This window comes from Schistocerca serialis, chromosome 9 (genome assembly GCF_023864345.2).
Source record: "Schistocerca serialis cubense isolate TAMUIC-IGC-003099 chromosome 9, iqSchSeri2.2, whole genome shotgun sequence".
In the NCBI taxonomy this organism is placed as follows: domain Eukaryota; kingdom Metazoa; phylum Arthropoda; class Insecta; order Orthoptera; family Acrididae; genus Schistocerca; species Schistocerca serialis.
This window is the reverse complement of record NC_064646.1, coordinates 84591990-84614623: the sequence shown is the minus strand read 5'-3', so window position 1 is coordinate 84614623 and position 22634 is coordinate 84591990. Positions and strand designations below refer to the sequence as shown.

Sequence of the window (22634 nt, the reverse complement as noted above, 5' to 3'; positions counted from 1 at the left end):
TCGGAAAGTTTGATGTTAACAATGGTGTTACATGTGTTTGTAGTTATTTTTGTGGCCCAAGACAAAATGGAACTTTGGTGTAACATCCTCTCATCATAATTTGTTTCCACACATCCAGAGGTCTGTGGTTAGCATATAGTTGATTGAAGTTCTTATATGAATGAGTGTTAGGATGCTGAGGATCTGTCATACTGTTAATAACACTGGCTAGTATGAAGTCAAGATAGACTACCAGCTACTGCTTTAATGAGGAAGCTGTAGGAACTGTAGTTCAAACTACTCCTTTGACTGTTACCTAATCATGCAGTGCATGACAACTTAGCCCTCAGTGGTGATTTGCTGGTTACGGGCTTGACCACCCCAGGGTTCCTGAGCTGGGAACTGATAAGCACCACTAGTTCCCTGACACTGTAAGCTGTGGGTATGCTTCAGCGATCACTGTGTGGCGTGGTGGTGGAACATTGTGTGTCTCAGGGAATGGGGATCTTGGCTCGACTGCCCGGATCGTGTGGACGGGATAAACCTCTGTGAGAAAATACCCTCAGTCTCGAGGTGTGCTGCGTGCTGATGGGATGCATGGCTGTTGAGGTGGAACAGTCATTAGCAGCAACCTTTGGGGAATCCGCCGCACTTCAGTTGTATAAGGCTTACTCAGGCATGTGGGGCTCTGTGTAAGTGGACCCTTATTTCCATAGCTGCTTGTGGGACTAAGATGGAACCCTCGAAATCATCTTCTTTTCCTCTCATTGGTAAAAGGGTGTACCGCCTGGGAGTATTCACACCCATTCATCCAAAAGAATACTTTGGACTGCAGTAACAGGACTCGTGGAGTAATGAATAACAATGTGTTTCTGGTGATAAAGAGGAAGGTGGGGACATTTGAAAAAGTGTCCACCTTTTATATCCATAAGGGTTTGGAAGACCTTGCTGGAACATTAAAATCTATAAAATGATTGTGTAATGACTCATTGCTGGTCGAAACTAACAGGTCAAAGCAGGTAGACGTTCTTAAGAAATTGCAGAAACTGGGTGACCATGATATCATTGTTGAGATTCACACCTCTCTCAACTCCAGTAAGGGCGTTGTCACATTCAGAGATATCATGGACATGGAAATAGCAGAACTGAAGCAAGAATGGGCATTCCAGGGAATAGTTGATGGGGAGCAAGGAATGCGCAGGAATAATGGAGCAACTGAAAAGACTGCCACTTTCATTGTCACTTTCAATTCTCTGACACTGCTTGATCTTATTGCAGGGTTCCTTCAACTTAATGTTCAGTCTTACATTCCAAACCCTGTGTGGTGCTATAAATTCCAGCATTTCAGCCATACAACCCTGAGTTGTGGAGGTGAAGTGATCTGCAAGAACTGCGGAAAGCCGCTCATGACGCTGGGACTGACGGCTTGTCTCCAGCGATCTGCATCAACTGCTTTGGGAACCACCCAGTCTGGAGCTGAGACTGCCTTGTTTTTGCTGAAGAACACACAGTACAGGAGATAAAAAGTGACTAAGTGGATGCTCTATGCTGAAGCCAAAAAAGAATATAAGGCAACGAAACCCTCTTGTCTTTGCCACCTCATATTCTTCCATGGTGCAGAAGCCTATTACCAAGATGGACGCTTAGACACAGACAATGCCTAGTGTGCCTGTATCCACCACAAGCAACTGTACTTGCACATGTACATGGCAAGGGAAAAAGAGTAAGGACAGAGCAATCCAGGCAGCTGCACCAGGAAAGACCAACGGAAGTTCCACATTGAGCATCCAGAAGGTACAAGAAAAGCAGTGCCTCTCAATGCCCCCTTTTCCCCTCATCCTCTAAAGGGCAGTGTGCAGGGAAAGGCTCACGACATTCGGGTCTCTAGTACCTTCCGCCGCGGAAGTCGAACACGCGGAAGAACAAATGGACGTGTCCCCCTGCGGGTTCGGGGGTTAGAATAGGCCCGCGGTATTCCTGCCTGTCGTAAGAGGCGACTAAAAGGAGTCTCAAACGTTTCGGCCTTATGTGATGGTCCCCTCTCGGGTTTGACCTCCATCTATCCAAATTATTCCGAAGAGCGAGCCAATTGGGGAAGGGCACCTTACATGGTGCACTGTATCCTTCGTGCAATTAGACCTATTGCCGTCTTTCTCGTCGTTGCGATGGTGTCCCGCTCGTTTTCGATCTCTTGGGCGATTACCACGCTGCACTCTGCAGTGTTTCTTTTAACTGTGACGACGACCTTGGCCGTTTTTGCACCTAAGATCCAGCACGGTAGCCAGTCCGTTGTGGTGGGGTCGCCATGTACCCTCTTGGTTGTAGCCCCCTGACAACACAGGGATCGCTCTACTGATGCCTGCGCCGTTCACTCCCCACGTATGCCAAGGAGTAGATGCCCATCTCCCTGGGGCATCGGGACTCCCGGCAATGGCCATCCTGCCAGGTGGCCTTTGCTGTGGCTGGGTGGCGCCCGTGGGGAGGGCCCTTGGTCGGAGTAGGTGGCATCAGGGCGGATGACCCGCAATGAAGCGTGGTACATCATCTCTTGCTGGCGGCCAGCCGTCAGCAGTCTCTAAGCGTTCCAAGGCTCAATTCAAGGCTAATGTGTATGACCCCAAATCGTTCCCCTCCCTGGCCACACCATGGGAGGAACGAAGGGCTATGAATGAGAGCGAAAGATACTCGCCCCGGTATCTCGTCTGTACCAGAGCTGACGGGGAATCTTTTATGTCCGTGAAGCCTCAGTTCTTTGTAGAGCATTTAGAGGACAAGTTTGGGGAGGTGGAGGGCTTGTCTAAAATGCGCTCTGGATCAGTACTGATACAAACGGCATCCTCCGCCCAGTCCCGCAGGTTACTTGCTTGTGACAAGTTGGGGGATGTTAACGTTTCTATTACGCCACATAAGAGTTTAAATATGGTCCAGGGTGTTATTTTCCATAGGGATCTCCTTTTGCAGTCTGATGACGAGCTGCGCGCCAACTTAGAACGTAGAGGTGTTCATTTCGTCCGGCGCGTTCATCGGGGTCCGAGGGACAATCAGGTTGCTACCGGTGCCTTCATCTTGGCCTTCGAGGGTGATACGTTACCGGAAAAGGTCAAGGTGATGGTCTACCGATGTGACGTCAAGCCCTATATCCCTCCCCCGATGCGGTGCTTCAAGTGCTGGAAGTTCGGCCATATGTCTTCCCGCTGCACTTCCAGCCTCACATGTCGAGATTGCGGACGCCCGTCTCATCCCGATACTCCATGTGCCCCGCCTCCCATCTGCGTCAACTGCGGGGAGCACCATTCACCTTGCTCGCCTGACTGCACAGTCTTTCAGAAAGAGCGCAAAATCATGGAATATAAGACCCTGGACCGGCTGACCTATACTGAGGCCAAACGGAAATATGACAGACTCCATCCTGTGAGAATGACATCTTCGTATGCAGCTGCTACAACAACTGTGCTAGCTCCATCCGTTGCGAGACTTCCAGCCAGCTCGATAAGCAGTAAGACTCCTCCTGCCCCCTTGCTCGTGGGGGGCTCTCCCCAACCGGTTGCTCCTGCACCACCTACCTCAGGAGCAACCTCCTCCCACCCGTCGGGGACGTCCGTCCCCGCTTCTCAGCCGGAGAAGCGCCTAACTTCTTCGGCTACTCTCGCCCGTAAGAGTTCCCTTGGGACGCTCCCTTCCCAGGGTTCCCCCAGCGGGAAGGATGACGGCCACCAGTGGCATAAGTCCTCACCAGCAGCCGGGCGTAGGGCTTCACGATCTGTCCCGGAGACTGAATCGGTGAAGCCTTCCCAGCCGGTGAAACCCAAGGTTCAGCGAGAGAAGTCCAAGAGAAAGACCTCTAAGGCTAAAGAACTTGCGGTGGCACCAACCCCACCGCACCTTTCGCGCTCTGCGTCTGAGGATGAAGTCGAGATTCTAGCGTCCGCTGAGGACCTTGATCTCGCTGGTCCCTCAGACGCCATGGATGCCTCTCGTCCGGGTACTGAATCGGTGGCAGTGAGTGAACATGCGGCGTAAATTGCCTTCCCAGTCCTTTCACGCCTTTCTCAGCCATGGACAATACCATCCTCCAGTGGAACTGCGGCGGTTTTTTCCACCATTTAGCTGAGCTCCGCCAACTTCTCAGCCTTCGCCCTTTCTTCTGCATCGCTCTCCAGGAAACTTGGTTTCCGGCGATGCGAACTCCCGCCCTCCGTGGCTATCGGGGTTATTACAAGAACCGAGCAGCTTATGAAAGGGTGTCTGGTGGCGTCTGCATTTATGTCCTTCACACTCTGCACAGCGAGTCTGTCCCTCTCCAGACGCCTTTAGAGGCTGTCGCTGTACGCGTGTGGACGCCACAGGCTGTTACCGTCTGCAGTCTTTACATTCCACCGGATGGTGATGTCTCGCAGCATGTCCTGGCTGCACTGGTCGCCCAATTGCCGCCACCTTTCTTGCTATTGGGCGACTTCAACGCTCATAACCCTCTGTGGGGTGGTTCAGTGGCAACAGGTCGAGGCGCCATCGTTGAGCATTTATTGTCGCAGCTCGATCTCTCGCTGTTAAATGATGGTGCCTTCACACACTTCAGTGTGGCGCATGGCACCTACTCCGCCATTGACCTTTCAATCTGTAGCCATAGCCTCTTACCGTCTGTCCAATGGAGTGTGCATGACGACCTGTGTGGTAGTGACCATTTTCCGATCTTTTTGTCACTACCACAGCGCCACTCTTCTGGGCGCCCTAGCAGATGGGCTATGAATAAGGCTGACTGGGACTTGTTCTCCTCCACTGCCGCTTTTGAGCCTCTCTCTACCGATGACATTGATGCGGTGGTTCAATCGGTCACCACCGGCATCGTTACTGCCGCCGAATCTGCCATTCCCCATTCCTGTGGGTCCCCTCGGCGGAAGGCTGTGCCTTGGTGGTCGCCTGAGATCGCTGAAGCGATTAAAGATCGCCGGCGGGCGCTCCAGCGTCACAAGCGACACCCCTCCCTCGACCACCTTATCGCCTTCAAACGGCTGCGTGCGCGGGCCCGCCTCCTTATCCGCGAAGGCAAGAAGGAGTGCTGGGAGCGGTATGTGTCCACCATTGGCCTCCATGTCACTCCCTCGCAGGTCTGGGCCAAGATTCGACGAGTCTACGGCTATCGGCCACCTGCCAGCGTCCCTGCGCTCTCACTGAATGGAGCAGTTTGTACTGACTCCGACGTCATTGCCAATCGCTTAGCAGAGCATTTTGCTATGAGTTCCGCTTCTGCGAATTACCTCCAGGCCTTCCGCTCCATTAAAGAGCGGATGGAACGTCGGAGCCTTTCGTTTCGCACCAACCACCCAGAATCTTACAATGCTCCATTTAGTGAGTGGGAATTTCGCAGTGCCCTCGCTGCTTGCCCTGATACCGCTCCTGGGCCAGATGGCATCCACTGTCAGATGCTGAAACACCTTTCAGTGGACTGCCAGCGGCGCCTTCTCGATCTTTACAACCGTCTTTGGGTCGAGGGGGAGTTTCCGTCGCAATGGCGGGAAGGCATTGTCATCCCCGTTTTGAAACCTGGAAAGAACCCTCTGGAGGTGGACAGCTACCGTCCCATTAGCCTCACCAACGTTCTTTGCAAGTTGCTTGAACGGATGGTGAGCCGGCGCTTGCATTGGGTACTGGAGTCTCGGGGCCTTCTGGCTCCGTCTCAGGGTGGGTTCCGTAAAGGCCGCTCCGCCACCGACAATCTGGTGAGCCTGGAGTCGGCCATCCGTACTGCCTTTTCCCGCCGTCAGCACCTGGTCGCTGTCTTTTTCGACATGCGGAAGGCGTACGATACGACGTGGCGTCATCACATTCTTTCTACGCTCCATGGATGGGGTCTTCGGGGTCCTCTGCCGATTTTTATCCGCAATTTTCTGTCGTGTCGTACCTTCCGCGTGCAAGTCGCGGCCTCGTATAGTTCCTCCCACGTCCAGGAGAACGGTGTGCCACAGGGCTCTGTTTTAAGTGTCTGTCTGTTTTTAATAGCCATTAACGGGCTTGCTGCGGCTGTGGGTAATTCCGTCTCTGCTTCCCTGTATGCTGACGACTTCTGCCTTTATTACAGCTCTACTGGCATTGCAGCTGTTGAACGTCAGCTACAGGGCGCTATCCGTAAGGCGCAGTCTTGGGCTGTAGCGCATGGGTTTCAGTTTTCGGCAGCCAAGACCCGCGTTATGCATTTCTGCCGGCGCCGAACAGTCCATCCTGAGCCGCGGCTTTATCTTGCCGACGAACTCCTTGCTGTGGTGGAGACCCACAGGTTTTTGGGGGTGGTTTTCGATGCCCGGTTGACTTGGCTGCCTCATATCTGGCAGCTCAAACAGACGTGTTGGCGGCATCTCAATGCACTCCGGTGTTTGAGCCACACCCGCTGGGGAGCCGACCGCTCTACCCTGCTACGGCTCTACCAGGCGTTAATCCAGTCCCGTCTGGATTATGGGTGCCTGGCATATGGCTCAGCATCCCCGTCTGCGTTGCGGGTGCTGGACCCAATTCTCCACAGCGGGATACGCCTTGCCACTGGTGCTTTCCGCACCAGCCCTGTGGACAGCTTACTCGTGGAGGCAGGTGTCCCTCCCCTGCGGTTCCGACGCCAACTTTTGCTGGCCGCTTATGCTGCCCATGTTCTCAGCTCGCCCGGGCATCCAAATTATCGTCTCCTGTTCCCGCGATCGGTCGTCCATCTGCTGGATCGTCGGCCCCGGTCTGGTTGTACAATAACGGTCCGCATCAAAGAGCTTCTCTCTGGGCTTCAGGTTTTCACTGTTCCACCTACTTTCCGGGCTACTTTGCATACACCCCCATGGTGTGTTCGTCGCCCTTGCCTTCGGCTGGACCTGGCACAGGGCCCGAAGGACTCAGTCCCTCCAGAGGCCTTCCGCCGCCGCTTTTATTCTCTCCTGGCCACGTATCAGGGCTCTGGTATTGTCTACACTGACGGTTCGATGGTTGCTGGTCGTGTCGGGTATGCGCTCACTCTAGGGGACCGTTCCGAACAACGTTCCTTGCAGGATGGCTGCAGCGTTTACACTGCTGAATTGGTCGCCATCCTTCGTGCCCTAGAGTATATCCGCTCCTGCTCAGGTGAGTCCTTCGTTATCTGTAGCGATTCCCTGAGCGGTTTACGAGCTCTCGACCAGTGTTTCCCTCGTTCTCGTCTGGTGATGGCTATCCACGAGTCTCTGCATACTCTTGCCTGTTGCGGCCGCTCTGTGGTCTTTGTGTGGACCCCCGGTCATGTCGGTATCCCGGGTAACGAACATGTTGACCGCCTGGCGAAAGAGGCCACCAGCAAGCCATCTCTGGACCTTGGCCTCCCAGAGACTGATTTGCGGGCAGTCTTCCGCCGCAAAATCTTGGCGCTATGGGACGATGAATGGCGCGAACTGACAATGTCCAATAAACTCCGTGCTGTCAAGGAGACGACGGCTGTGTGGCGGTCATCCCTGCGAGCCACTCGCAGGGACTCGGTAGTTCTTTGCCGGCTCCGCATTGGCCACTCCCGGCTGACACACAGTTATTTACTGCGCCGGGAGGACCCTCCTGTATGTCGCTGCGGGGCGGCTTTGACAGTGGCCCACATTCTGTTGGCCTGCCCCCTTTTAGCTGTGGTCAGGCAGACATTTGCGCTGCCTGATACGCTTCCTGCCCTTTTAACAGACGACTCCGCTATGGCTGACTTAGTTTTACGTTTTATTCGGGCAGGGGGATTTTATCATTTAATCTGAGTGTTTCTGTTTTATTTTATTGTTTTGTGTTGATTCTGGCCTTTGGCCTATGATTTTACACTGATTTTTTAATGTGTTTCTAAGTGGTTGGCTTTTCCTTTTTTATTTCTATGGTCGGCCAACCACCGTCACACTCTGTGTGGTTTTAGTTTGTTTTGTCTTGTCTTTGTCTCAGTATCTCTTGTTCTGTATCGTCTGTGATCTCTTCTGTTCCTTGTTTTTATTCTCTGTGGGTGTTCTTTGTCTTTGGAAAAAGGGACCGATGACCATGGCAGTCTGGTCCCTTTAATCCCCCCAAACCAACCAACCAAATGGACGTGGTCAGCCCATAGAGGGCTCCGCCTCCACGGCGGCTATTCCGCGCAGCGGCTCTCGCGCAGCGAGGGCGCCACCACTAAGCCACGTACAGACAGCGACCAATAGCCGCTCCCTCCAGTTTCATATATAGGGACCCGCTCTGCCCTAGTCCAGCCAGTCTGGTACTCGCTCTGGATTTCATTTCTATCTCGGCGGTACTGCGTTCTGGTCGTTACTCGTTGACATTTGCCGGGCTCTGGTTCCGAGTGGATTTACGTTTGGTGTTTGGTGTTGTGGTTTCCACAAGCCTCTGTTGTTTATCTCTTTCTGGTTGTGTCGCTCATAGTCGGTCGTGGTCGGTTGTTGTCAGTTGTCGTTGGTCGGTCGTCCGACTCATCCTGTGTTTACCCGGTGATGCGTGCTCCACCGCCGGCGGCTTCCCCGCCTGGCAGCTCCGATCCGCAGCCCAAAGCGTTCCCACTGTTGGTTGTGGTTACTACAGGGTCAAATGTTGTCCCTAGCACCGTCAGATGTCATTCTTTCCCGTCTGACTGATGAGGAGGATATCGTGGAGTTAGATGCCTTGGATCCAGGCAGCCCCTCCACTCCCCCTCGCTCTTAAAGTGCTTCACCTACCCAGTGCAAAGATTGGAGTAAATTAAAACCACACCGATGACATGGCTTCCTTAGTACAGTGGAACATGAATGGGTTCAGGACTCGTGTGGAGGACCTGAAACTCCTAGCACAAGCACGACCCTTATGCTTTTGTTTACAAGAAACGCATTTTAAAGATGCAGATGTCCCTGTGCTACAGGGATATATGCTATACTGAAAGGGTGACTATTGGGGGAAAGGGCCAAAGGAGGTGTCGCAATGTTTGTCACTAATACACACCACTCCTCTGTTCTCCCCTTGGCTACTGACCTACAAGTAGTTGCAGTTCAAATTCCTGTGTGTCGAAGGATCACTGTTCTCTCACTGTATTTACCTCTGCAAGATGCACTAGACTTTGAGGCTCTCACAGATATTATTGCACAACTCCCACGACCATTCCTCCTCCTGGGAGATTTCAGTGCCCATTGTGTCCTGTAAGGCTCGACCAATACTTGCCCTTGGGGTCGGGTTTTGGAGGGCCTCATGATGTCTCACCAGCTGTGAATCCTCAACATGGGTACTTGCACACATTTCTCTACTGCTACTAGGTCATTCTCAGCAATCTACCTCTCTTTCTGTTCTACCGGCCTCACTGACTCTGTACAGTGGGAGGCCATTGACGACCTACATTCCAGTGACCTTTACCCAGTCCGCCTTCACCTACTAAATGGCACACCATTTGAAGGTAAGCCCCCAAAATGGATGGTCAGCAGGACTAACTGGATGTGTTTCAGCAGGCTGGCTGTGTTTGAACACTGTGGCAGCATTCAAGGATGAGTGTACCACATCACATGAGTGATCCATCGTGCTGCTGACTTCTCCATCCCACAGTCCTCAGGTCATCTTAGGAGGCGACCAGTACCGTAGTGGACAGACGAGTGCCATTCTGCAATCTGGGAAAGGCGTGCGGCTCTTCAACATTTAAAATGTCGACCGACAGCAGACAACCTTAGGGCCTTTTTTGAGTCGTGAGGGCTAGGACTCGACGTGTCATTAGGGAGAGTAAGAAAAGGTCATGGCTATTGTTCCTGGACTCCATCAATTGTTCCCCTTCTTATATAAAAGTATGGGAAGCCATCTGGAGGATTTCCCATAAATGTAACTGTTTACCACTAGCAGCAGTGCTGAAACAGGGGTGCCTCCAAACAACACCCAGAGTCATTGCTCAGACGCTGCCCAAACATTTTGCACAAACTTTGCCGATGCAAGCCAGGATCTGGCGTTTTGTCGCTATTGTGCGACTGTTGAGAGGGAAAAGTTGGACTTCAGGTCAAACAGTTCTGAGGCCTACAACTCCCCTTTCTCCATTTGGGAACTCAAATTGGCACTGACTGAGATTTGTAACACTGCATCCGGTCACGACCAAATACGGTACTGTGTGCTTAGACATTTGTCAGTGCCATCAGAGGAAATCCTCCTCAAATGCTTTGATCTAATATGGCAGACAGGCAACTTCCCCAACTCGTGGAGGAAGGCAATTCTGATCCCTCTCCTCAAACCAGGAAAGGACTGCACATGTCCCAGTAGTAATCGGAGTATCGCCTTAACAAGCTGTGTGGGGAAGACCCCGGAGCAAATGGTTAAGCATCGTCTGGTCTGGTTGTTAGAGACCAGGCAACTCTTTAGCCACTCTCAGTGTGGATTCCAAAGTATTTCGTCCACTGTCGACAATATGACTCTCTTGGAGGTGTCTATGCAGCTGGCTTTCATCTCTAAGCATCACTGTACCAGCATATTTTTCGATATAAGTAAGGCATATGATACTACATGGAGACAGTGTATTCTTGCACAACTGCATAAATTGGGCTTTTGTGGCCACCTCCCCATCTTCATATGGTCTTTCCTATCTCAGCAGTTTTTTAGGACCCAACTTGGTGACATGCTGTCTGATCAATTTGAGCGGGAGAGTGGTGTTCTTCAGGGCAGTGTTCTAAGTGTTACCCACTTTGCCATACTCATCAACAGTATCACATCTACGGTAAGGAGTCCTGTACAGTGCTCCTTATTTGTAGACGTTTTTGCTGTTTTCTGTTCCTCCTCCAGTGTTGCATGGCGAGCTGTCAGTTGCAACTTACAGAGTGGCGGTTACAGAAGTGGGCTGAAAAGACAGGTTTTCACATTTGTGCAGATAAGTGTGTGTGTGTTCATTTTAATCATTCTCATTGTCTTTTTAATTTGCCTGCCTTGAATATGGGGTACACCATCCTGCATTTGAGAGACACAGTGCAGTTTCTGGGCCACATTTTTGACTCGCGAACTCTGAAGGCACTGAACTCCCAGAACCCTGAAGGCACTGAATGTTATCAAGTGCCTTAGCCACAGGTCAACGGGAGAGGACAGGGCAAGTTTCCTTCAGTTTTTAACGGGCTTTTGAGCGTTCATGACTGGACTATTGTTGAATGTTGTATGGGTCAGCGAGGCCCTCTTACTTGCGTATCATTGATGCTGTCCATCATGAGGGGTTTTGGCTGGCCATGGGTGCTTATCGGACCAGTCCCATACCTAGCATCTGTGCTGAGGCGCGGAAACCGCCACTTACCATCCGGCGCCAGCTCTTTGTGATGCGTCAGGCATTTTAAGTTCCTTGCAGCTCCAACTTCACCTGCACACCACACTGTTGCTCGTACACCTCTGGAACACCTTTTTTCCAACTGTCTACGAGCCACGATTCCATTTTGGATCTGCGTGCAGTGTGTGCTGGAGTCACTCAGTGTGGAGCCAGTATGACCCCAAATCCAGGGTTTTAACTGCCTGCCACCCTGGTTACTGGAGAGGCCCAGAGCAATTGTAGATTTGGTGCATTACGGGAGAGATGGAGAGATAGCACTCCTGTTTCTGTTTTTAATGCGATATTCTCTGATATTTTATCTGAGTGCTATGAACATGTAGCAGTGTTTTATGGATGGGTCTAAGTGGGGGTCTCTGTCGGTTGCTCTGTTGTTTTCCCAGATTGTGTCCTCAAGGTCAGACTGCCTCCAGAATTTATCGTCTTCGATGCAGAATTGTATGCGATCTTGCGAACACTGGAGCAGAAGAGATGTTGTCCCACTGTTAGGTTTCTCATCTGCTTAGAATCTCTGAGCATCCTTTACTCTCTCCCCCCCTACAGGTCCGGGGGTTAGAATAGGCCCGAGGTATTCCTGCCTGTCATAAGAGGAGACTAAAAGGAGTTTCACATGTTTCGGCCTTTGTGATGGTCCCCTGTAGGGTTTGAACTCCATTTTCAAAATTTTCCCGAAGAGCGAGCCAATTGGGGAAGGGCGACTTACGTGGTGCATCGCGACCATCATGCGCTGAGACCTATCGCATCTTTCGTCGACATGGATCTACACTTCTGCTCATTCTCAAACTGTTGGGCACGGTCACCTACTTGGTGTGTGTTTTTCCATCAACTGTGCAATATCTTTTTCTATGCTGAGGATGACAATGGATTTAGAGGACAAGTTTGGGGAGGTTGGGGGCTTGTCCAAAATGCGATCTGGGTCAGTCTTGATCAAAACGGCATCCTCTGCCCAGTCACGGGCGTTACTCACTTATGACAAGATGGGGGATGTTTCTGTAACCATCACACCCCACAAGACCTTAAATATGGTCCAGGGTATCATATTTCACAGGAACCTTCTTTTGCAGTCCAACAATAAGCTGCGCACCAATTTAGAACGGTGAGGTGTACATTTCGTTCAGCGTGTCCACCGGGGTGCGAGGGGTAATCAGGTTGCCACCAGTGCCTTCATCTTGGCCTTCAAGGGTGATACATTACTGAGAAGGTCAAGGTGATGGTCTACCGCTGTGATGTAAAACCCTATATCCCTCCCCCAATGCGGTGCTTTAAATGTTGGAAGTTTGGTCATATGTCTTCCCACTCTACTTCCAGTGTCACATGTCAAGATTGCGGATGCCCATCACGTCCCAATAATCCATGTGCCCCGCCTCCCATCTGTGTCAGCTGTGGAGAGCATCATTCGCCTTGCTTTCCAGACTGCAGGATTCTCCACAAAGAATGGAAAATCATGGAGTACAAGAACCTGGACCGACTGACCTACAGTGAGGTTAAGAGGAAATTTGAATGCCTGCATCCTGTACGCATGACATCGTCTTACGCCACTGCTACAACAGTTCTAGCCCCATCAGCTCCGCCAACCCCAGCAGTCAACTCTCAGAGTGGAAGACTACACCTGCCCTCATGATGATGGGGGGGCACTTCCCTCCCTGTTTCCCTGTTGCTCCTGCACCACCTACCTCCTCGTCATCTTCAAACTGATCTGGTGCCACGGTGTCTTTCCATCGCAATAATGTGAGAGCACCATCATTCCGGTGCTCAAACCCAGTAAAAACCCACTTGATGTGGATAGCTATCGGCCCATCAGCCTCACCAATGTTCTTTGTAAGCTGCTGGAACATATGGTGTGCCGGCGGTTGGTTTTGGTCCTGGAGTCATGTGGCCTACTGGCTCCATGTCAGGACGGCTTCCACCAGGGTTGCTCTACTACTGATAATCTTGTGTCCCTGGAGTCTGACATCCAAACAGTCTTTTCCAGACGCGAAAACCTGGTTGCCATCTTTTTTGATTTATGAAATCCTTGCCACATTATATGTGTGGGGTCTCCGAGGCCCACTTTCGATTTTTATACAGAATTTCCTGTCGCTACGTACTTTCTGTGTCTACGTTGGTGCCTCCCATAGTCCCCCCAGTATCCAGGAGAATGGGGTCCTGCAGGGCTCTGTATTGAGTGTCTCTCTATTTTTAGTGGCCATTAATGGTCGACAGCAGCTGTAGGGCCATCCATCTCACCCTCTCTGTATGCAGACGACGTCTGTATTTCATACTGCTCCACCAGTATTGGTGTTTCTGTGTGGTGCCTATAGGGAACCATCCACAAGGTGCTGTCATGGGCTGTAGCCCACGGTTTCCAGTTTTTGGCCACAAAGTTGTGTGTTACGCACTTCTGTCAGTGTCGTACCGTTCGTCCAGAACCTGAACTTTACCTTCATGACGATCCACCCACTGTAGTGGAGACATATCGATTCTTAGGACTGATTTTCGACACCTGATTGACTTGCTTCCTCACCTTCGTCAGCTTAAGCGGAAGTGCTGGCAGCACCTCAGTACCCTCCGCTGCCTAAGCAATGTCAACTGGGGTCCAGATCGCTCTGTGCTGCTGCAGCTCTACAGAGCCCTTGTTCAACCCCGCCTTGACTATGGAAGTCTGGTTTATGGTTTGGCGGCACCCTCAGCATTGTGTTTACTCGAGCCATTGCACCACTGTGGCGCTTGCCTAGCGGCAGGAGCTTTTAGGACTAGTCCGGTGACCAGCGTCTGTGTGGAAGCTGGAGTGCCTCCATTTCAGGTTAGGCATGCACAACTGTTGGCCTGTTACATAGCACAAGTTTGTTGTTCTCCTGTGCATCCGAATCACCGTCTCCTTTTCTCACCCACGGCGGTTCATCTCTCGCATCGGTGGTCCAGGTCAGGGCTTCCAGTTGCAGTTCGTGTCCGATCCCTTCTTTCTCAAATGGTGTCCTTGCCTTTACCATCTATACTTGAGATACACCACATACACCTCCATGGTGTACACCTGAGCTGCAGCTTCACCTGGTCCTTTCACATGGCCCTAAGGACTCAGTTAACACCACTCTCTCCGCTGTCTCTTCCTCTCAATTCTTGACAAGTACCGAGGCCACGAAGTGGTTTACACTGATGGCTCGATAGCTGATGCTCATGTCGGCTTCGCATATGTCAATGGAGGATGTATGGAATGGCATTCCTTGCCCGATGGCTGCAGTGTTTTCACTGCCGAGCTGGTGGCTATATCGCGTGCTCTTGAGCACATCCGTTCATTCCCTGGGGAGGCGTTTCTTCTGTGTACTGACTCATTGAGCAGCCTACAAGCTCTTGAACAGTGCTACCCTCATCATCCTTTGATAGTGACCATCCAGGAGTCCGTATATGCCGTGGAACAGTGCGGTCTTTCAGTGGTGTTTGTCTGGACCGCAGGTCGTGTCGGAAACCCAGGCAAAGAACTTCCCAACAGGCTGGCCAAACTGGCTACGTGGAAACCGCTTATGGAGATCAGCTTTTCTGCAACTGACCTGCATTCAGTACTACTCCGCTAGTTTTTGCAGCTTTGTGAGACAAAATGGCATAACCTCAGCACGCACAACAAACTAGGAGCCATTAAGGAGACTATGAATGTGTGGCAGTCCTCCGTGCAGGCCTCTCGCAGGGACTCTGTGGTTCTCTGCCGACTCCACATTGGCCACACTTGGGTGAGATACAACTACCTCCTGTGCTGTGATGACCCACCTCAGTGTTGGTGCAGCGCTCAGCTGACAGTGGCTCATATCTTGGTGAGCTGTCCTCCTTTGGCTGCCCTGCGCCGGACTCTTCAGTTACTGGCCCCGTTGCCATTTATTTTAGCTGACAATGCCTCATCGGCTAATTTAGTTTTACATTTTATACGCGACGGTAGGTTTTATCATTCTATATAAGTTTTAGTGCATGTCCTTTGTCCCTTTGTGTTCTCCACTCTAATGCTTTTAGGGTGGATGTTTTAATGTGTCGCAGAGTGGCTGGCTTTTTATTCTCATGGTCGGCCAGCCATGGTCATCTGCTCTCTTGTTTTTACCCCTTCTACCTGTTTCTTGCTTCTCTCTATAGTTTTCGTTTCCTGTTTTTGTCCATAGTTGTGTTTGTTGTCCTTCTGTAGTTCTTCTGGTTTTTCCTTTCTCTTGTTATTGTGCTGTAAGTCTCCTTTCTTTTCTTCTTTCCGTTGTGTAATTATTTAACTGGGAACAAGGGACCGATGACCTCACAGTTTGCCCCCCCCCCCCCCCCCCCCCACTACTTTCTTTTAAACCAACCAACTAACTTTACTCTCTCCAATGTTTGTACCCAGCAGTTACAGTAACCCAGAATATCCAAGATGTACTCCTACAACTACAATGACTGGGTAAGTAGGTTTTATTCTGTTGGGTACCTGGGCACATTGGAATTGTGGGGAATGAAAGGGCAGATCGAGCAGCCAAGGGGGCGTGTCGTGATCCTCTGGTATTTCAGTGTGCTATCCCCCTGCATGCTCTCACCTTGCTGTTGAGGTATAAAGTCAAGTGTCAATTGGAAGACGAGTGGCTGGCAGTGATCAATAACAAACTCCGTGTCATCAAGCCCACAACTCGGCTGTACAGTACTTCCTTCCAGCCCCGTCTGCGGGACGAGGTCCTTCTTATTCGTCTTCACATAGACCATGGCCCTATGATATATGTATTCTTATTCCGGCGAGAGGACTCTTCAATGTGTGGTGCTTGTGGCATGCAGATACTGGTGCGCCACGTTTTATTGGACTGCATTTTATTTGCCGACCAGTGGACTGCAGCAGATTTGCTGGCGGATCTGCCGTCTATGTTATGTAATGATCAAATGATTGTGGTTAGGGTTTTAAAGTTTTTTGAATTATCCATCATTTTTAATGAGATTTTGGGGAGATGTTCTTAATGTGTCAAAGGGTGGCTGGCTCTAATTGGTTTTACTGCGTGTGATACAGAGTGACTGTGTGGTCATTTTGACTGCATGCGTGTACAACACTTTTAGTTCATCTCCACATTTGTTTGTTTTTATAAGTGTAAGCGCGCTGATGACTTTGCCATAGGGCACCCATCTCTCACACTCTCTCTCTCTCTCTCTCTCTCTCTCTCTCTCTCTTTCTGCCTTCTTCCCAGAATTCACTTCTTCTGTGATGTGCTCAGTGCATCACAGATCAAGTTTATTTGGGATGAAAACTCAGTGTTGTACTTTCTGTGCCTTCACTGATTAATTGTGCATTTTGGGTAAAATTATCTGATTTTGACACTACGGAACTCAGTCCTCAATATGATGTTATGTTTTGTGGTGATATAACTAAATATTGATTTTCAAACAGTGGGAAATCCAGACATCGAAATAAGTGTCCAAGGAATAGAAAAGCAACTGGAATCACTCAACAGAGGAAAGTCCACTGGACCTGACGGGATACCAATTCGATTCTACACAGAGTACGCGAAAGAACTTGCCCCCCCCTTCTAACAGCTGTGTACCACAAGTCTCTAGAGGAACGGAAGGTTCCAAATGATTGGAAAAGAGCACAGGTAGTCCCAGTCTTCAAGAAGGGTTGTCGAGCAATTGCGCAAAACTATAGGTCTATATCTCTGACATCGATCTGTTGTAGAATTTTAGAACATGTTTTTTGTTCGAGTATGATGTCGTTTTTGGAAACCCAGAATCTACTATGTAGGAATCAACATGGATTCCGGAAACAGCGATCGTGTGAGACCCAACTCGCTTTATTTGTTCATGAGACCCAGAAAACATTAGATACAGGCATCCCAGGTAGATGCTGTTTTTCTTGACTTCCGGAAGGCGTTCGATACAGTTCCGCACTGTCGCCTGATAAACAAAGTAAGAGCCTACGGAATATCAGACCAGCTGTGTGGCTGGATTGAAGAGTTTTTAGCAAACAGAACACAGCATGTTTTTATCAATGGAGAGACGTCTACAGACGTTAAAGTAACCTCTGGCGTGCCACAGGGGAGTGTTATGGGACCATTGGTTTTCACAATATATATAAATGACCTAGTAGATAGTGTCAGAAGTTCCATGCGGCTTTTTGCGGATGATGCTGTAGTATACAGAGAAGATGCAGCATTAGAAAATTGTAGCGAAATGCAGGAAGATCTGTAGTGGATAGGCACTTCGTGCAGGGAGTGGCAACTGACCCTTAACATAGACAAATGTAATGTATTGCGAATATATAGAATGGAGGATCCTTTATTGTATGATTATATGATAGCGGAACAAACACTGGTAGCAGTTACTTCTGTAAAATATCTGGGAGTATGCGTGTGGAACGATTTGAAGTGGAATGATCATATAAAATTAGTTGTTGGTAAGGCGGGTACCAGGTTGAGATTCATTGGGAGAGTCCTTAGAAAATGTAGTCCATAAACAAAGGAGGTGGCTTACAAAACACTAGTTCGACCTATACTTGAGTATTGCTCATCAGTGTGGGATCCGTACCAGATCAGGGTGACGGAGGAGATAGAGAAGATCCAAAGAAGAGCGACGCGTTTCGTCACAGGGTTATTTGGTAACCGTGATAGCGTTACGGAGATGTTTAACAAACTCAAGTGGCAGACTCTGCAAGAGAGGCGCTCTGCATCGCGGTGTAGCTTGCTCGCCAGGTTTCAAGAGGGTGCGTTTCTGGATGAGGTATCGAATATATTGCTTCCCTCTACTTATACCTCCCGAGGAGATCACGAATGTAAAATTAGAGAGATTAGAGCGCGCACGGAGGCTTTCAGACAGTTGTTCTTCCCGCGAACCATACGCGACTGGAACAGGAAAGGGAGGTAATGACAGTGGCACGTAAAGTGCCCTCCGCCACACACCGTTGGGTGGCTTGCGGAGTATAAATGTAGATGTAGATGTAGATGAATGGAATACAACTACAAAATTGGATGATCGCTACTAACCATGTAGAAGATGTGTTGAATTGCAGACAGGCACATTGAAAGAAGACTGTTGTATATTATCAGCTATCAGACGAAGTCCCTGAGTGGATGTAGGCAAAACACATGTTCACATGTTCATAACTTGTACAAAAAGATGGCCACTGTCATTTCTGGGCACCGAGGGCTGATTGCAGTCTTAATGCCCGGAGTTGACAGTGACCATGTGTGTGTTTTTGTTTTTTACATCTGATGAAGGGCGAAGTACAGGTGCTGATAATTTCAAGTATTCTCCTTCCAGTGTATCTGTCTGTCACTCAAGGCCTCCTCTATGTGGCAAGCAGCAATCTATCCTATTTATTTGTTAAATAATGATTTTGTATCACTAAAGTTCTGTGTATGAGGTTGACTAAAAGTTTCTCAGGAAATAGTGCATAACGTACTGCAACAGTGGCTTGGAAATACTCTCTTGGATGTCTTTACTTTGTGTTCTTACAGTTCCAGGCATTTTTGATTTACAGTTAACCCAAACAAAATTTTGACGCATTTTGGTGTTGATGTATGATGCACATTGAAATTAGATGCTACTCATTTGCCTTTAGGTACCATATTTTCTCATAAAGATGAGTTTTTTTCACTATATTTTTCAGATGCTTTTGTGCGGTTGTTCTGATAATGAGAGATATCCATGGAGCTACAAAATTGTCTGACTGTTGCTGGAGTGGAAAATGTGACAACTGCACAGGACCCTGTTGTCATATGCTTGCAACCAGAAGGTGAAGTGGAATGGGCATTGCCTGTAATTACAGGTAGTCAACAGTTGGATCATGAAGTCGTTGCTCTGGTACAAGAGGTGAGGAGAACTCACAGCAATTTAACACTGTTTTACTTATTTGTATTGAATTTAGCATAACAGTTAATGTCTACAAATAAGGGAGGAAAAAGTTTTGTTTTTCTTTGCAACGGGGTGAGGCGTGCAGTGGTTAAGACACTGGACTTGCATTTAGGAGGATGATAGTTCAGATCACTATACAGCCAACAAGATTTGTTTCCCTAAATTGCTTAAGGTAAAAGTTGATAATCTTCCTTTGAGGAGGACATGACAAATTATTGTCCCCATCTTGTCTCTATCAGGGTATTCCACCACTAATGATATTATTATGGTGTGATGTTTAACTGTAATTCTCCTTCTATAATTCCTTTATTGCTGTAATTTAAACCTGGAAGATTCGCTATAGGTAGGGAAGGTTTGAAGAAAATTAAGCTAAGTCACTGGGTTAGAAAGGATGCAGTGGTGGGACCTGAAACCTGAAGAAGACTAAAGCTGTATAGAACACATTTGAGAAGCCAGAGATAAAGGAGGGAAATTGTGGCAGAGGAGAAGAAAAAGGTAAGAGGTAGCAAATGAATGGTAGCAACAAAACTACAAAATACAAAAGAGAAGAGGGGGGAAACTCAGGACCATGGGATTCCACAGAAATTTATCTGGATGGGCGAGGGGATACAAGACTCCTTTCCCGACACACCACGTCAACAAATTGTGCCTCAAAACACACGTTTTTGAGAGTACATTCATTTTTTGTGTGCCCTGTCTTCAGATGTTTACACATTTATTTATAAATTGTTAACATTGCTTCCTAACTAATGTAGTTTTACAATAGCTGCCTTAAAAATTTTCGTTGTGTAACTCTCCAATCAGATTGGAAACAAAATTCTCTTTGTTGTTCTGATCAAATCGCTGGCCATGTCATGAGCTGAAACCTGAGGCAATCTGACCATTGATGGAAATACCAGAAATGTGTCCCAGGCAGAGTACAATGCATGTGCCTTGCTTTCTCTCCCACAAATTTCTTCCAAGGGCTAGACTGAAACCAGTTGCAGACTGGAGCCGACCCCAAGGGCTGCTGGTTGTCCTCCTGTGCTCTGCTATGTGCTGGTCAGACCATATACTCTAACCATAAATAGAACTTTCTAACCAGAGCAAGAAAGTACTAGATCATGAGTAACCACTGCCACACTCAATGAGAGGGTTTAGATGTAGATTTAAAGATGGAGTAGCAAGGAATGGTACATACTGACAGCTATGAGCTGATTGAAGGTAACATTGTGCCACACAACTTGATGAAATACTTGCAGATACTGATGCTTACAGTTTCCAATCTGCAGCAATCGATGTTGAACTGCAGTGACATCTATTAGTTTATTAATTGACTAGCTGAGTCCACAGCATTGCCCGGGTATGTATTTACCATGTTTACTCAAATCTAATCCGCACTCGAATCTAAGCTGCACCTGAAAAATGAGACTCGAAATCAAGGAAAAAAAATTTTCCTGAATCTAAGCCACACCTGAAATTTGAGACTCGAAATTCAAGGGGAGAGAAAAGTTTTAGACCGCACCTCCAAATCGAAACAAAGTTGGTCCATTGTAACATGAGACACAATTTAGGTTGAATGGATGAAGATACAGCTACAGTAGTTTGGTTCAAGTTGTAAGCTTAAAAGTTAAGCTTTAACAAGTAGCCATTGCTATGTGTCAGGCGCTCCGTCCTTATTTGTGCGGGTACCCTTCCTTGTTCACGTGCTTCGTTTGGTTTGAATCGATTGCTTATTTTGCTTTGATCTGATAAGTGCCGTTCTCTTTGTTATAGGTGTTTACGTCACTCTAAGCTGAAAATGCATTACTGTACTGTATCGCGCATTGTTTGTCGCATTCTGATAATGAGTGTTTACGACCTGTCGCCGCGGCTTACAAATAAAAAAAAAAAAATATACACACACACACACACACACACACACACACACACTCCTGGAAATTGAAATAAGAACACCGTGAATTCATTGTCCCAGGAAGGGGAAACTTTATTGACACATTCCTGGGGTCAGATACATCACATGATCACACTGACAGAACCACAGGCACATAGACACAGGCAACAGAGCATGCACAATGTCGGCACTAGTACAGTGTATATCCACCTTTCGCAGCAATGCAGGCTGCTATTCTCCCATGGAGACGATCGTAGAGATGCTGGATGTAGTCCTGTGGAACGGCTTGCCATGCCATTTCCACCTGGCGCCTCAGTTGGACCAGCGTTCGTGCTGGACGTGCAGACCGCGTGAGACGACGCTTCATCCAGTCCCAAACATGCTCAATGGGGGACAGATCCGGAGATCTTGCTGGCCAGGGTAGTTGACTTACACCTTCTAGAGCACGTTGGGTGGCACGGGATACATGCGGACGTGCATTGTCCTGTTGGAACAGCAAGTTCCCTTGCCGGTCTAGGAATGGTAGAACGATGGGTTCGATGACGGTTTGGATGTACCGTGCACTATTCAGTGTCCCCTCGACGATCACCAGTGGTGTACGGCCAGTGTAGGAGATCGCTCCCCACACCATGATGCCGGGTGTTGGCCCTGTGTGCCTCGGTCGTATGCAGTCCTGATTGTGGCGCTCACCTGCACGGCGCCAAACACGCATACGACCATCATTGGCACCAAGGCAGAAGCGACTCTCATCGCTGAAGACGACACGTCTCCATTTGTCCCTCCATTCACACCTGTCGCGACACCACTGGAGGCGGGCTGAACAATGTTGGGGCGTGAGCGGAAGACGGCCTAACGGTGTGTGGGACCGTAGCCCAGCTTCATGGAGACGGTTGCGAATGGTCCTCGCCGATACCCCAGGAGCAACAGTGTCCCTAATTTGCTGGGAAGTGGCGGTGCGGTCCCCTACGGCACTGCGTAGGATCCTACGGTCTTGGCGTGCATCCGTGCGTCGCTGCGGTCCGGTCCCAGGTCGACGGGCACGTGCACCTTCCGCCGACCACTGGCGACAACATCGATGTACTGTGGAGACCTCACGCCCCACGTGTTGAGCAATTCGGCGGTACGTCCACCCGGCCTCCCGCATGCCCACTATACGCCCTCGCTTAAAGTCCGTCAACTGCACATACGGTTCACGTCCACGCTGTCGCGGCATGCTACCAGTGTTAAAGACTGCGGTGGAGCTCCGTATGCCACGGCAAACTGGCTGACACTGACGGCGGTGGTGCACAAATGCTGCGCAGCTAGCGCCATTCGACGGCCAACACCGCAGTTCCTGGTGTGTCCGCTGTGCCGTGCGTGTGATCATTGCTTGTACAGCCCTCTTGCAGTGTCCGGAGCAAGTATGGTGGATCTGACACACCGGTGTCAATGTGTTCTTTTTTCCATTTCCAGGAGTGTATATATAAAACACAATGGCAAGAGACTGCTATTTGTTGTTACACTTACACTGCAGCTTTCTTTGATAATGATCAACAACAACTAAATAGTAGACTGCGTATGATAGATGATGTTCTGAACGAGAGTTTAGCGAAAATTTTTCTCCGTGTGAAAATCTTTGTAGGCGCCTCTTATTACATTACATTCTGCTTACAAATTAGAGTCATCTTAGATTTAATAATCTAGTCAGTTGCCGTGCTTCATTTCTGACTGTATCAC

General features: G+C 49.2%; 1 protein-coding gene across 2 annotated transcripts in view; it reads left to right on the top strand.

Moving 5' to 3' along the window:
- The window catches only part of LOC126419174 (zinc finger protein 420-like), a 158792-nt gene that overhangs the window by 45728 nt on the left and 90430 nt on the right, over positions 1–22634 (top strand). For both annotated transcript variants that reach the window (XM_050086304.1, XM_050086303.1), the window contains exon 2: positions 18801–19003. In XM_050086304.1, coding sequence (XP_049942261.1) covers positions 18839–19003 — 165 coding nt within the window. In that variant the 5' untranslated portion in view covers positions 18801–18838. The remainder of the gene's footprint in view (positions 1–18800; positions 19004–22634) is intronic.